Source organism: Ceratotherium simum, chromosome 7 (assembly GCF_057802395.1).
Source record: "Ceratotherium simum simum isolate JZ-2026a chromosome 7, ASM5780239v1, whole genome shotgun sequence".
Taxonomy (NCBI): Eukaryota; Metazoa; Chordata; class Mammalia; order Perissodactyla; family Rhinocerotidae; genus Ceratotherium; species Ceratotherium simum.
Window position 1 is genome coordinate 11,721,078 of NC_141906.1, and position 14,808 is coordinate 11,735,885.

At 42.8% G+C, this 14,808-nt stretch overlaps 1 protein-coding gene across 1 annotated transcript; it reads left to right on the forward strand.

Annotated features, from left to right (window-relative positions):
- The first annotated feature begins 4,832 nt into the window (after positions 1-4,832).
- On the forward strand, positions 4,833-10,165 carry LOC101392207 (mas-related G protein-coupled receptor member X3-like). The gene is made up of 2 exons (XM_004418513.3): positions 4,833-5,001; positions 8,913-10,165. The coding sequence occupies exons 1-2, from the start codon at positions 4,991-4,993 to the stop codon at positions 9,919-9,921; spliced, it is 1,020 nt and encodes a 339-aa protein (XP_004418570.3). The 5' UTR covers positions 4,833-4,990; the 3' UTR covers positions 9,922-10,165.
- The last annotated feature ends 4,643 nt before the right edge of the window (positions 10,166-14,808 follow it).

Below are 14,808 nucleotides of genomic sequence, written 5' to 3' on the forward strand. Positions count from 1 at the left end.
TATTCCATTTTGTAATGTTTTTTTGGTGGAGGTATAATTAAGAGAGAGTGACTGCACGGCTTCTAAGTGTACAGTTTGATCAGTTTGGGGAATAAATACACCACGTGACTCCAACTCCAGTCACGAAATAACACATTTTCATCACCTCAGAAAGTTCCCTCATATCCCTCCCACTCATGCCTCCTGCCCCAGAGGCAACTATTTTTCCTACTTCTGTTACCAAAGATTAGTTTGCCTGACCTTTGGCTTCATAGATTTCAGATCACACAACGTACTATTCTGTTCGCTCCCCTCTTCCACTCAGCGTGACGTTCGGGGATTTACCCACTTCGGTGCGTTATTTGTGCTTCTCTTTGGCTCCAGCTTGTGTCTTTTAGAAAGCCGAGTACTATTTCATTGTTTGAATGTACCACAGTGTATTTTCATATTGATAGATGCATATGTAATATTCCATTTTTGGCTATTGTGAATAAAGCTGCTGTAAGCATTCTTATTCAAGTCTTTTTCTGGACATATGTTTTCATTTCTCTTGGATAAATAACCTAAAGTGAAATTGCTGGGTCATAGGAAGGAAGATGTACACTTAACTCACTGAGAAATTGCCAAATTCTTTTCTAAAGTGTTTGTGCTGTTTCGCATCCCCATCAGCAGCGTATGAAACTTCCTGTTTCTCCACATGCTCCCCAACAAGCGTGGTATTGCCAGTCTTTTGAATTTGAGTCATTCTACTGAGTGTGAAGTGGTATCTCCATGTGTTTTCATTTGCATTTCCCAAATGACTTATGAAATTGTGCATCTCTTCATGTGCTTATTGGCTCTAGTATTTTTTTTGAAGTGTCTAAGTTTTGCCCATTTTTGCTAGGTGTTTCCCCTTTTAATTATTTATTCGTAGGAGTTTTTACATGTGCTGAATGAGTCCTTTGTTAGTTATGTATATTATAAGTATTTATCCAGTTGGTGGTTTGCCTATTCATTTTTAATAGATTTTATATTTTCGAGCACTTTTAGATTCATAGAAAAATTGCACGGAAAGTACAGAGGGTTCCCATATCCTCCCTCTCCCCATCCCCACTCTTCCCCACAGTTTCTCCTATTACTAACGCCTTCCATTAACGTGGCGCATTTATTAAAACTGACACACAAATATGGATACACTGTTATAAACTGAAGTCATAGTTTACATTGTTTCACTTGTGTTTTATAGTTTAATGGGCTTGACAAACGCAGAATATCATGCATCTACCATTACAGTATCGTACAGAATAGATTCTCTATCCCCAAAATGAATTGTATATGTAGGTATAGATTTTCTTTTTTTTTGTATTTATCCTGCTTGGTGTTCTCTGAGCTACCTGTATCTGTGTTTGGTGCCTGCCAAGAATGTGGAATATTCTTGGCCATCAGTATTTCAAATATTTCTTCCGTTTCTTCCTCTCTTTCTTCTCCTTCTGATATTCCCACTACATGTATGTAACACCTTTTGTAATCATCCCACAGCTCTAGAGCATTCTATTCTGTTTTCCTCAGTCTTTTTTCTCTTTGCTTCAGTTTGGGAGGTTTCTATTAACATATCTTGAGGTTCACTGATTCTTTCAAAGGCTGTATCTGGTCCTCTGATGAGCCCAGCAAAGGTAGTCTTCATTTCTGTTACAATGTTTTTATTTCTAGCATTTCCTTTCTTGGAGCTTCCATCTCTCTGCTTATATTGTCCATCTGCTCTTCCATATTGTCCACTTTTCCCATCAGAATCCTTAGCATATTAGTCACAGTTATTTTAAATACCCAATCTGATAATTTCAAATTCTTGGCCATATCCTAAATTCTTTACATCTTGTTTGGGCAGGCAATTGATTCTGTTGTTAATACTGACAAATTAAAAAATAGAAATATGATCCTCAACAAAATATTGGCAAACCGAATACAGCAATACATTAAAAAGATCATACACCATGACCAAGTGGGATTTATACCAGGGACTCAGGAATGGTTCAACATCTGCAAATCAATCAATGTGATACGCCACAGCAACAAAATGAGGAATAAAAACCACATGATCAGCTCAATAGACGCAGAGAAAGCGTTTGACAAGATCCAACATCCATTTATGGTAAAAACTCTCAATAAAGTAGCTATAGAAGAAAAGTACCTCAGTGTAATAAAGGCCATATATGACAAACCCACAGCCAACATCATACTCAATGGGAAAAAACTGAAAGCCATCCCTCTGAGAACAGGAACAAGACAAGTGTGCCCACTCTCGCCACTCTTACTCAACACAGTACTGGAGGTTTTAGCCAGAGCAATTAGGCAAGAAAGGGAAATAAAAGGTGTGCAAATTCACAAGGAAGAAGCGAAACTTGCTGTTTGCAGATGACGTGATTCTATATTTAGAAAACCCTAAAGAATCCATTGGAAAACTATTAGAAATAATCAACAACTACAGCAAAGTTGCAGGGTACAAAATCAACTTACAAAAATCAGTTGCATTCCTATACTCTAATAACGAACTAACAGAAAGAGAACTCAAGAATACAATCCCATTTACAACTGCAACAAACAGAATAAAATATCTAGGACTAAATTTAACCAAAGAGGTGAGAGACCTATACACTGAAAACTGTAAGACATTATTGAAAGAAATCGATGATGACATAAATAAATGGAAAGATATTCCATGCACATGGATTGGAAGAATAGACATAGTTAAAATGTCCATATTATCCAAAGCAATCTACAGATTCAATGCAACTGCAATCAGAATCCCAATGACATTCTTCACAGAAATAGAACAAAGAACCCTAAAATTCATATGGGGTAAAAAATACTCCAAATACCTAAAGCAATCCTGAGAAAAAAGAACAAAGCTGGAGGCATCACAATAGCTGACTTCAAAATATACTACAAAGCTACAGTAATCAAAACATCATGGTAGTGGTACAAAAACAGACCTGCAGATCAATGGAACAGAATTGAAAGCCCAGAAATAAAACTACACATCTACAGACAGCTAATCTTTGACAAAGGAGCCAAGAACATAGAATGGAGAAAGGAAAATATCTTCAGTAAAAGTTATTGGGAAAACTGGACAGCCACATGCAAAAGAATTAAAGTTATCTTTAATTAAAGATAATTAAAGATAATTTTAAAATTATCTTTCACAATACACAAAAATTAACTCAAAATAGATTAAAGACTTGAAGGTAAGACATGAAATCATAAAACTCCTAGAAGAAAATGTAGACAGTATACTCTTTGACATCAGTCTTAGCATCTTTTCGAATACCATGTCTACTCAGGCAAAAGAAACAAAAGAAAAAATAAACAAATGGGACTACGTCAACTAAAGAGCTTCTGCGAGGCAAAGGAAACCAGTAACAAAATGAAAAGACAATCCACCAACTGGGAGAAAATATTTGCAAAACATATATCTGACAAGGGGTTAATCTCCAAAATATATAAAGAACTCATACAACTGAACAACAAAAAAACAAACAACCCGATCAAAAAATGGGCAGAGGATATGAACATTTTTCCAAAGAAGATATACAGATGGCCAACAGGCACATGAAAAGATCTTCAATGTCACTAATCGTTAGGGAAATGCAAATCAAAACTACAGTGAGATATCACCTTATATCCATTAGAATGGCTATAATTACAAAGGCAAAAAATAACAAATGTTGGAGAGGATGTGGAGAAAAGGGAACCCTCATACACTGCTGGTGGGAATGCAAACTGGTGCAGCCTCTACAGAAAACAGTATGGAGATTTCTCAAAAAATTAAAAATAGAAATACCATATGACCCAGCTATCCCACTAGTGGGTATTTATTCAAGGAACTTGAAATCAACAATTCAAAGAGACTTATGCACCTCTATGTTCGTTGCAGCATTATTCACTATAGCCAAGAAGTGGAAGCAACCCAAATGCCCATTGACTGGTGACTGGATAAAGAAGATGTGGTGTATATATATACACACACACACACACACACACACACACACACACAGAACGGAATACTACTCAGCCATAAAAAAGACAAAATTGTCCCGTTTGCAACAACATGGATGGATCTTGAGGGTATTATGTTAAGCAAAATAAGCCAGACAAAGGCAAACACTGCATGATTTCACTCATATGTGGAGGATAAACAAACACATGGACAAAGAGAACAGATTAGTGGTTACCAGAGGGGAAGGGGGTTGGGGGGTGGGCACAAGGGACAAACGGGCACGTATGACTGACAAATAATAATGTACAACTGAAATTTTACAATGTTATAAACTATTACCTCAATAAAATAAAAAATAAAAATAAATTAAAAAAAAGAATGTCCCCCAAAAAAGAAATACATTTACTATTTAAATATATAATCATAACTAACAAAAGAATTTAGAAGAAAAACTGAAACAAGTTGTTGCTTCTGGAGGATAGGATTCAGGAAGACCTTTACCATTTATTTAATACTGGTCTACGTCAATTGGAAAGCAAATGCAAACCTACATGTGTTACTACCATGATAGAGAATAGGCCATGGTGAGGGCGAGATAGACCATGGAGATCCTCGAATGCAAGTCAGGAGGGTGTGCTTTCTTCTTATTACAGAGCCTCCCAGTGCAGGCTTACATTGCTTGGCATTGCTGCCCAGGCTCACAGTTGACAGCAGCAGGGTACCTAACCACAATCACTTTCAGCGACGGGCACCGGATGGGGTGGGGATGAGCAGAGGCTGAGAGCGTCGGACCAAATGTTGAGAAACATTTCATGAGAAGTCATGACTCAGAGAACTCCACGCTCTCATTTGCCAACAGGTCCCTGGATAGGAAATCACGAGGCTGTCCAGCATCTTGATAAGCCTCCCTCCAGCACCAGATTTCACTCCTACTTCTTCAGGCACCTCTCAAAGGCAGAGAAGTGTCCTCTAGCAACTATCAGTTCCTGGAAGTTCTTCCCGTCAGCACGGGTCAGCTTGTCACCTCCATCGGGGAGAATGGAGGAAAGGTAGGTTTATCAAGTATTTATTTCCAAAGCCACTGTTGGGTTTTTTCTCTTAGTACACATCTAAATTAGTCCACCTGGGAGTGGAGTATTCAGGGAGCCACAGGGGTCCAGCAAGAAAAGAGAGGGAAAAAAACATATAAGCTCCTTCCTGGCAACTTTGGGTGCTGGCAGCCTCAACTGAGAGATCTGAATTAGTAAACCAACACCATTCCCCCTTATTAGACTCTTCCCATTCTCTCCTCCATCCAAACCATTCAGATGTGTTGTTATGGTGAGAAATCCATTGCTTTCCTTAATTTAGGAGGCAAAGTAGGGTACATGCGTGCTTCCCAAAGCTAAAGGGCTGTGAATAACCCAGTCATCTGTTTCACTCCCTTTTTGAAAGTTCTTTTCCTTTCCGTATCTCTCACAATCCCAGCAGAAAAGATGGCCTAATATGGGATGGTTGAAAAGAATTTAATTAAGGGACAGTTAACAAAATAGGCAGATTTAGAAAAAGTTACACTGAGCCGTGACCTCTACCCCCAAAGGAAAGTAATAGGAGGGAACCTGGACATCACCAGGCTTGAAAAACAAGGGGAAGGAGAAGTTACCAAAACTCAGGGAGGGCTGTGGCTGTGGCTATAGCTGTTGTTGTGGTGGCAGGAAAGGGTCACCAGACAGGGACTCTGTCCTCAGGTAGAGCAACACCGCCACTGCCAACTCACAGCCTGGCAGGGAGAGCACCAGGAAGTTCAAAACCCCAAATCGCCCTCCTCTGGTCTTCCAGTCTCCTGTCAGGGTCTCCCTTTCACTGAAAACAACCAGGAGCCCGAGGGAAGGGAAGCCCACTGATGAGGCACAGAGACGTCTCCCCCCTGCACACAGAGGAGGGTAGAGAAGGTGGAAATGAGATTCGATGGCAAATGGAGAAAACCTGTCTCTTCCTATAGCTTCCTCATGGTCGGTATACCTAGTACTTTCTCTCTCCCTCCATGTGATTGGTAAATTTCTCATTGTATCTCCTCAGTTTGTTTGACTGTCTGTACCTCTCAATCTGGTGTCACTTCTTTGGAATAATCTCTCACTATCATCATAAATGCCTTGAGAATGGAATGTAGTTTGCTTTTTTTTTTTAAAAAAAAATGTGCAAGTACACGGGTATTTATACGTATTTTAAGTTTATGATGTTCTCCTCTAGACGAAATCCATTATAAGAGTGACTTAAACAAGAGAGAAGTTTTAGGACTGGACTGGTGACCCCAAGGCATCAGACACCAAGGTCCTTCCAATGTGATGCTCCCCATCCCTCAAGAGGTGACTTCATCTTCGGGGTCCTCATGGCTCCCGGACACAACAGCATTAAACCCAGAGGAGAAGGAAAGGCATGACCCAGGAACTGGTCACATCACTTCTGCTCACCTCCCATTGGCCGGCACCTGGTCACATGGTGCCTTCCAGCATTAAGGGAGGCTGACATTAGTATCCTTTCTCTGGTCTAAAACTCTCAGAGTTATTATGTGAGAGAGGAAGGAAATGAATATTTGGAGCAACTAGCAGCTTGTACACCCCTGAATCTCTCTCCCATCCTGATCTCGCATGAAGACTTTTCTCAGAGCTCCTCCCGTAATGAATGACGTGGCAGAGAACAGCGGGAAAGCCTCAGGCAGGGCTCTGGGAGACCAGGGCTGGTGCTGGGCCTGCTAGTCACCATGTGATCTCAGGAAAATCCTTTGACACTTTAAACCTCAGCTTCCTCCTGTGTTAAATGAAGATGTTACAATAGACGGTCTCTCAGGGACATGTGCTAGATGCTGGGGATACAATAGTGAACAATATCAACCAAAACAACCCAGGCAGGTGTAGGCATTATTGATCTTTGATTTTGATAAGGGAGACAAAAGAAACAAAAGGACATGCACTTGAAAATCGGAGCCCCAAACTATGTTCAGTGTTGTGAATAAAAAGTCCAAGTTGCGCTGACAGAGAACAACAGAGGTTGTGGTTTTCCTCCACGTCCTCATCAAGCCAACTGGACTGCAGAAACTAAGAGAGCGGGTGACAGTCATTCAGTCCTTGATGCTAACTCTGCGGCCAGAGGGCCCTGCCTTCCTCCACTCCAATACTCCTTGCCCTGTGTGAGTCCCGGCCGGTCTGGACTGACTGGGCCTTTCCAGAGGCAAGAAGAGGCTCCCGGGCGTTGTGGTCGGTTCTCAGCTGTCCTCCACCCACCTCATCTGTGTTCCATATTCTTGGGCTTCACTTCCTTGCTGTTTACAAAATTTGTCTATTCTGGTTTAATAAAACCCACAAGTGAATTGCTGTTTTAGGTTTGTCCCTGATGGTGACTTGCTTCCTCCCCTGACTGCTCTCCATGCGTAGGGGACGCACCATCCGGCAGGGGGGCTGCAGGGCTGGTGAAGGGCAAGGTCTGACACAGACCTGGGGTTCAAATCCAGGCTCTACCACTTTCTGGCGTAGGACCCAGAGTATATCACTCAGCCTCTTTGTGCTTCTGTTTCCTCCATGCAAGATGGAAATAATAACGGTACTTGCCTCATACGGCTATTCGGAGGATTAAAAGAGGTAACACCAAGTAAGCACTCGATCAACTGCTACTGTTACGTGTGAGGTAGTCCTTGTTTTTCACCTGAAATCTGCAAGAGTATTTGTATCTCTTTTCACCCAAAGCCCTTCAAAAAGCGGAAATAAGCTCTTTAAAGAAAATTCCTCGCCAGAGAATTTTCTTCAACAAACACTTTAATCTACAAAGAAAACTCTACTCAACATCGCATGGGAGGACAACAGGGAGTTTTATATTATACATTTTACAGAAAAATCAGTGAATAATCCCGCTTCTCTATTTCTGTGCCTCAACTACTGCTATTCAGATCCATTGAATCTCTCTCCTTTCCCAACCTTGCTTCTTATTCCTCTAAAATGCAGAGAAATTCAGTTGAGCTCTGAATCCTCTCCCTAAACTATGTATTTAAATCTTCTAGGTGCTCACAAAGCCATATACTGGCCCTCTCAGGTCAGCGGCATCCCAGTGGCCATCAGTAGTTGTTCGTGCAGGCATAGGAATTCTTTCAAACACACCAGAGCTTTCCACAGAAGGAACAGTAAGGAATGAAATTTTCTTCATTTCTTTATATGTGTGTTTTCTGGTGACTAATTTCATTAAAAATTTTTTTATGTTACATGGAACCCAAATTTTCTACTACCCTTAGGCTCCCCATTCATTTATTCACTCATTTATTTGTTGAAAAATTTCTTGATTATCCATTGTGTCACCCACACAGAGTTAGGCCCTGGGGACACAGCAGTGGACAGGAGAAAAGCACTTCCTGTCGTCATAAAGCTGACACCCTGGGCCATTTCTAGCCCAAGAGGCCTGGCCGTACTCACACCTGTCATAGCGAGAGGTCACATTCCCTTCATGACCCAAATCATGATCTCCTTTCTCCTGGTGGATGGACTGCTCTCAGTCACTGAGACTGCCATAGCTCATGCCTGGGGCTTCCGACTTCCTGCCCCCAAGAAGAGCCCATTGTCCCAGGGCAAAAGGAGTGCTAGACTCAAAGTCTTGTTGTCATCCACACCGCCTGTCCACACTTATCTCCACCTGCCTCAAGGGGACATGACATGGCCTAGGACGGTGAGCAGGGACGTTTGGAACCTAGAACATTCCCATGTCAGTAGAGGGGTCTGTAGTGCAGTAGAGAGAGCCCAGGCTTTTAGAGTCAGAGGGGACTGGGTTTGAATCCAGGTTCCAGGACTCCAAGGCTGTGTGGCCTTTGGTAAGTATCTTAATCTCTGCGAGCCTCCATTTTCCTCCTCTGTAACACGGGGACAGTAGTTCCCACGTAGCGGGGTGGCCGTGAGAATCAGTGATCATACAGCAGGCGCTCACATCTTGTTTCTGTTCCCAGGGGCACCAGTGGAGGTTTTCTGAGCACGGATCCAACCATCACAGCCTGGGGGACCAAACTCACAACAATTGACAATCACGAGTCTCTTCCTAAATGTGACACGAAGACCGTGGTCCAGGCCTTGCTGACCTTCATCATCGCCCTGGTCGGGCTGGCAGGAAACGGGATTGTCCTGTGGATCCTGGGCTTCCACATGAGGAGGAACGCCTTCACTGTCTACATCCTCAACCTGGCCGGAGCCGACTTCCTCTTCCTCTGCTCCCAGATTGTCCTTAACCTGGAAGGACTCATTGCCTTGTTCCATTCCATCTCATTCTCCATCGCCAGCATTTTCATCACAGTGTGGAACTTTGCCTACTTTGCAGGCCTGAGCATTCTCACCGCCATTAGCACCGAGCGCTGCCTATCAGTTCTGTGTCCCATCTGGTACCGCTGCCACCGCCCCAAACACACATCAGTTGTCGTATGTGCCCTGGTCTGGGCCCTGTCCCTGGTGCTGAGCGTCCTGAACAGGTACTACTGTGGCTTCCTCTATAGTGCATTTGAGGATGGTTGGTGCCCGATATCGCATTTTTCCAATGCAGTGTGGCTGACTTTTTTATTTGTGGTTTTCTCTGGATCCAGCATCGCCCTGCTGGTCAAGATTGTCTGTAGCTCCCGGCGGGTGCAGGTGACCAGGCTGGGTATAACCATCCTGTTCACAGTGCTGGTCTTCCTCTTCTGTGGCCTGCCCTTCTCCATCCACTGGTTCCTCGCAATCCGGATTCAGAATGGTTTTAATACGTTCCTCTGTTATCTTTATATGGTTACAATTGTCCTGTCTGGGGTTAACAGCAGCGCCAACCCCATCATTTACTTCTTCGTTGGCTCATTTAGGCATTGGCGTCATAAGCGGAACCTCAAGTTGGTTCTCCAGAGGGCTCTGCAGGACACTCCTGAGGTGGATGAAGGTGGAGGAAGCCTTCCTCAGGAAACCCTGGAGACGTCCACAAGCAAATCAAAGCAGTGATGCAGAGCCTCTGCCGTGGTCAGTCAGAAGTGACTCTGAGAGTCAACGCTGCCCTGCCAGACTTGGGAGTTATCTCCTCTTCTCTCACCCTCGTGCCTCTGAAATGCGTCAGTGATTCCCCAATGTTTTTCAATAGATTGTTTTTAGTCTGGCTTTTCTAGTTTTTCTCAGACAAAGCATTAGTCTGAAAGCTGTACCTCTCTATCTTTCTTGACGTTACCAATAAATTTCTCATGTTATCTTCCTCTGAATCTTCCTTAATGAAGCTTTTTCTTTGTAATGTTCATTGCAGTGGAAAGAATACCTGTCCCAAACCATAAAACCCTTGTTCGTAACTGTTTTCTACCTGGTAGCATAAAAAAAGAAGATTCTTTATTTTTCTCTCAGGCTGTGTTCCCCTAAGGTTTACATTTGGTCCTGTGACTGGGGGCATTCTACAGGTAGAAAGCTTAAATAAGTGGGTTCTGCTACCTCTAATCTCACTGGGTTCTCTGGGTTTTGGGAAAAGGATGTCTCTAGACAAACTCTCTACCCACTTCATCACAGTCCAGGAAATCAGGTTTATGAAAAGTCCTCTGGTGGCATTTGTCTACGGCATGGTGATAAGTTGGCCTTGGGTTCTAGAAAAGAAGACCATGGCCTTTACCTTTGAGAACTGATGAATGCTTATTTAGTTTTTGCCTTGACCAGTGTAGAGTCTAGAAATATGTCCTAGCAGTTCCAATTTGGCTACTGCAACCTCAGTGTCGATTTCAAAATAGAAATTATCTTGGAAACCATTTATTATTAGCTTACACATATTATATTTTGGAACACTCTGTAAACCTCAAGATTTTGTACTGATTGTTCTGGCTGTGACTTTTAGTCAGTTTCATGGCAAGTCCCCATAAGGAGTAAGGTTGAAAACATCTGATCCTTCCACAGTCATGTCAATTGTATTGACAAAAATTTAGGTTCAGTACAGAATTCTAGACTATTCTCTGCCAGTGATTACTCATTCCTCACAGAACTCAGGCAGACAGGGAGGGGCCACCATGAGATGGTGTGACAACACAGTGGGTTATCTGTTCTCAGACAGTGAGGCTGCCCCTCAGATTTACCCTCAAGGAGGGGAGCTGACAAATGAACTCTGAGTATTCAGGAGACAGTACAAGGTAGCTCTGAAAACGATACTACGTTCAGTTTTTGATTTTTCCAACCAACTATATCTATGATTCCTGTAACGCAGCTCAGTACTCAGAACTCAGGTTCCCTTACTCCAGATCCACTGCTCTTCCCAGGCCAGCATTCTGCTGATTCTGTATCCTACATGCACCCTTTGATTGCCAAATGCTGTAGTAGGGCTTGGTTGTAGGTGAGGGCTTCATCAGCTGGACTGCAGGGTGCTGGTAGCCTATGCACCAGGCAGGACACTTTGATGTCATGCCAACAACTTAGACTGAGGGTTCTTATGAGAGTCAGCTCTGAGAGTCTTGTGAGTTCACCAATTGTACAGCTTTGGCTGAATCTGTCCATCATGAGGAGCACTGTAGAGAAATCTCATCTAGTGTTTGAACCAAAGAGTATTGGGCTTCACCTGGGCCACTGGTTATTTTGATGTCAGTGGCATTCCTCTTCACATTGGCTACAAGGAAACTTAGAGCTCCTGGATGCTTAAGCTCAGCCACTGCTGTCCACACTGAACTCGGCCCCAACATTCCTCTATTACAGCATGTTAAAAATCAAAATTCAGGGGCCGGCCCAGTGGCATAGCGGTTAAGTTTTCACGCTCCACTTTAGTGGCCTGGGGTTCGAACCCCGGGCGTGGACCTATGCGCCACTCATCAAGCCATGCTGTGGAGGCATCCCACATACAACATAGAGGAAGATTGGCACAGATGTTGTCTCAGGGCCGCTCTTCTTCAAGCAAAAAGAGGAAGATTGGCAACAGGTGTCAGCTCAGGGTCAATCTTCCTCACCAAAAAAAAAATAAATCAAAATTCAAGCTATCCCCCTGCTGGGTATTTATCCAAAGAACTTGAAATCAACAATCTAAAGAGGCTTATGTACCCCTTTGTTCATTGCAGCTTTATTCACTATAGCCAAGACGTGGAAGCAACCCAGTGTCCATTGACAGATGATTGGATAAAGAATATGTAGTATATATATGCAATGGAATACTACTCAGCCAAAAAAAGACAAAATCGTCCAATTTGCAACAACATATATGGACCTGGAGAGTATTATGTTGAGCAAAATAAGCCAGACAGAGAAAGACAAACACCACATAATTTCAGTCATATGTGGAAGATAAACAAACACACGGACAGAGAGAACAGTTTGGTAGTTTACTAGGGGGAAGGAGGTTGGGGGATGGGCACAAGGGGTGAAGGGGCGCATTTATATGGTGAGTGACAAACAATAATCTACAACTGAAATTTCACAATGTTATAAACTATTATGACATCAATAAAAAAATCAAAATTCAGTGGAGTACACTTGAAGGTCTAATTGGCTTTACTAAATGATTCATGAAATGGGCATCATCTCATCAGACAAGTGGAGAGATACTCCAAGGGGTTACACAACATGGAAAGCTTTTATAGTACAGAGGGCAGGACAAGGAAAGGACGTCATCAGCAAGGAGAAAATGAAAGTTCCCTGGAGGAAAGTCCAGGTGATGACGGCTTCTCATTGGCTGAGCTACAGCATTTTCCATTGGCTGGTCTTGTTGTTGGTCAAGAAGGAAGTCTTCCTTCCTCCTGCTGGAGCAGTAGAGTAGTTGCACTTTCTGTTTGGGAGTAAGATACTCTCTTCCTGTTGGAGTCTGCAACTGGCACTGTAATTAACCGATGCTGTAATTGATGGCTTCCTGTCTGGTGTAATTGACATCTAGTGGTATGGTGTGAGAGCTTCCTCTACAGGCCTTCCTGACTCCAATTTTAGTTGAGGTTTCCTTTATTAATTTTAACAAGCACTTATAACACTGTACTGTAATGATTCCTTTGTATGTCTCCCTCCTCCACCACACTGTGAGGTCCTTAAGAACAGATAACATCTCTGTGAATTCCTAGTGCATGGGACTTGGCCTGCAATTTAGAGGATGTTCAGCAACCATTTTTCTCAAGCAGCTCCTGCCTGAAAATCACAGTGTCGTCCAGCTTTTTGAAAAAACTGGCTCAGTCACCAGGTCTCACTGTATCTCCCACGGGCATCTCCGGCTCAAGAGAACAGAGAGTGTCCTCTGGAGTGAGTCAGTCTGAGGAGGGCTCTTCCCTTTCATGGCAGGTCTGCTTGCTGCTTCTGGGGAGAATGGAGGGGAGGAAAGGGTTTGCTCATGAGCTACCTTCTTTCCAAAGCCAGTGATAGCTTTTCCTTGTAGCTTTGCCTTGGGGTGGATCATGCAGGACATCCTGGAGTTTCCTCCAGGAAGAGAGAAATGATATGAAAGTCCCTTATGGCACCTTTTGGGAGCTGTCATCCGCAACTATTTATTTATGCATGAATTCAACAAACGTTATTTACGACTACTTGATCAAGCACTGTGCTATTTCTATATAAAGCAAACACCTTTTAAATAAATTTCTGGTTAATAAACTCTATCTGTTTAACCAACCCTCTCCATTCCATCTAGAAAATATATTGATTGAAGTCCAGTAAACGCTGAGCCCTCAGGGCCATTCACCGATTCTCTCATACGCCTGGACACTAGAGCAGAGTCATCTGCTTCACAAGAACCAGCTGGGTCTGTTTCCAATCCTGCTTGTGCTACTTGGGCTTATTCAGGAAATTACCTAATTTATGAAAATACAATGTAAATCAATGAAATATGAGTACGAAATGAGAATTATAGTTTCAATGAAAATTAATATGAATACTTAAAAGAGCAATAAAAGCTAGTCTCAAAATTATTGTCATTGAATTAGGTATGAGCCTGACAACTCTACTAGACTGAAAAAATTTAGCAATATTGAAAAATATTCCCATGCAGAATGCTATACATATGATATTAAGATCTCCACTTTGATAAATCCAAACTGCAAACCATAGACAATGCTTAATGGAGGTGCTTTCTGCAAGAAACATAGAGCAGAACTCTATTTGCTGACTCTACTCAAAGGAAAGCCCTTCCTTCTGTTACCGGGTGGGCTGGTTGGTCTTTCCAGGTTCTTGTCAAGCGTCGCAAAAGAATTTGTGAGCGAACACACGAAGTAAAGTTCAAAGCAAGAAGGGGTTTATTTGCAAAGCAAAAGTACACTCCAAGAGAGGGAGCGGGCAGGCTGGAGGTGAGCGACTGCACCCGGGCTTGCCTAATTTTTAGGTTATATAGGTGCTGGAGGGGTATAGGAGGGGATTGAAGGGGGTCTGTCCAATTGGCTTGTTGCCCCATCCCTCATGTTGGGAGGGGGAGTTTTTTCCCTTAGATGGTCCTTGGTGGATCTGTCATTGCTTCTATCCCCTGCAAGGGGGATCAAAACCGCAATGTAAATTTATTATGATTTTAGTATAATGAGGGTGAGGTTAGGGGGCAGCAGGTGGAAGCTAGCTCTGTGCATGAGCAAGTTGCAAAACAGGACGTTGTGTGTATTGAAGCGGGGCCCTCCGAGGAGGCTGCTTCTATTGTGGTTTGTCGTTTTTCTCCCCTCTCCTGCTCACTACCTGCCTACAACTTTTCTCCTTCATTTTTGATGAATGAATTCCAGGTAAAAATAAAATATTTATGTTACAAATGTATCCTTTTTTATTTTTTATTTATTTATTTTTTTGTGAGGGAGATCAGCCCTGAGCTAACATCCGTGCTAATCCTCCTCTTTTTGCTGAGGAGGACCGGCTCTGAGCTAACATTTATCGCCAATCCTCCTCCTTTTTTTCTTCCCCAAAGCCCGGTAGATAGTTGTATGTCATAGA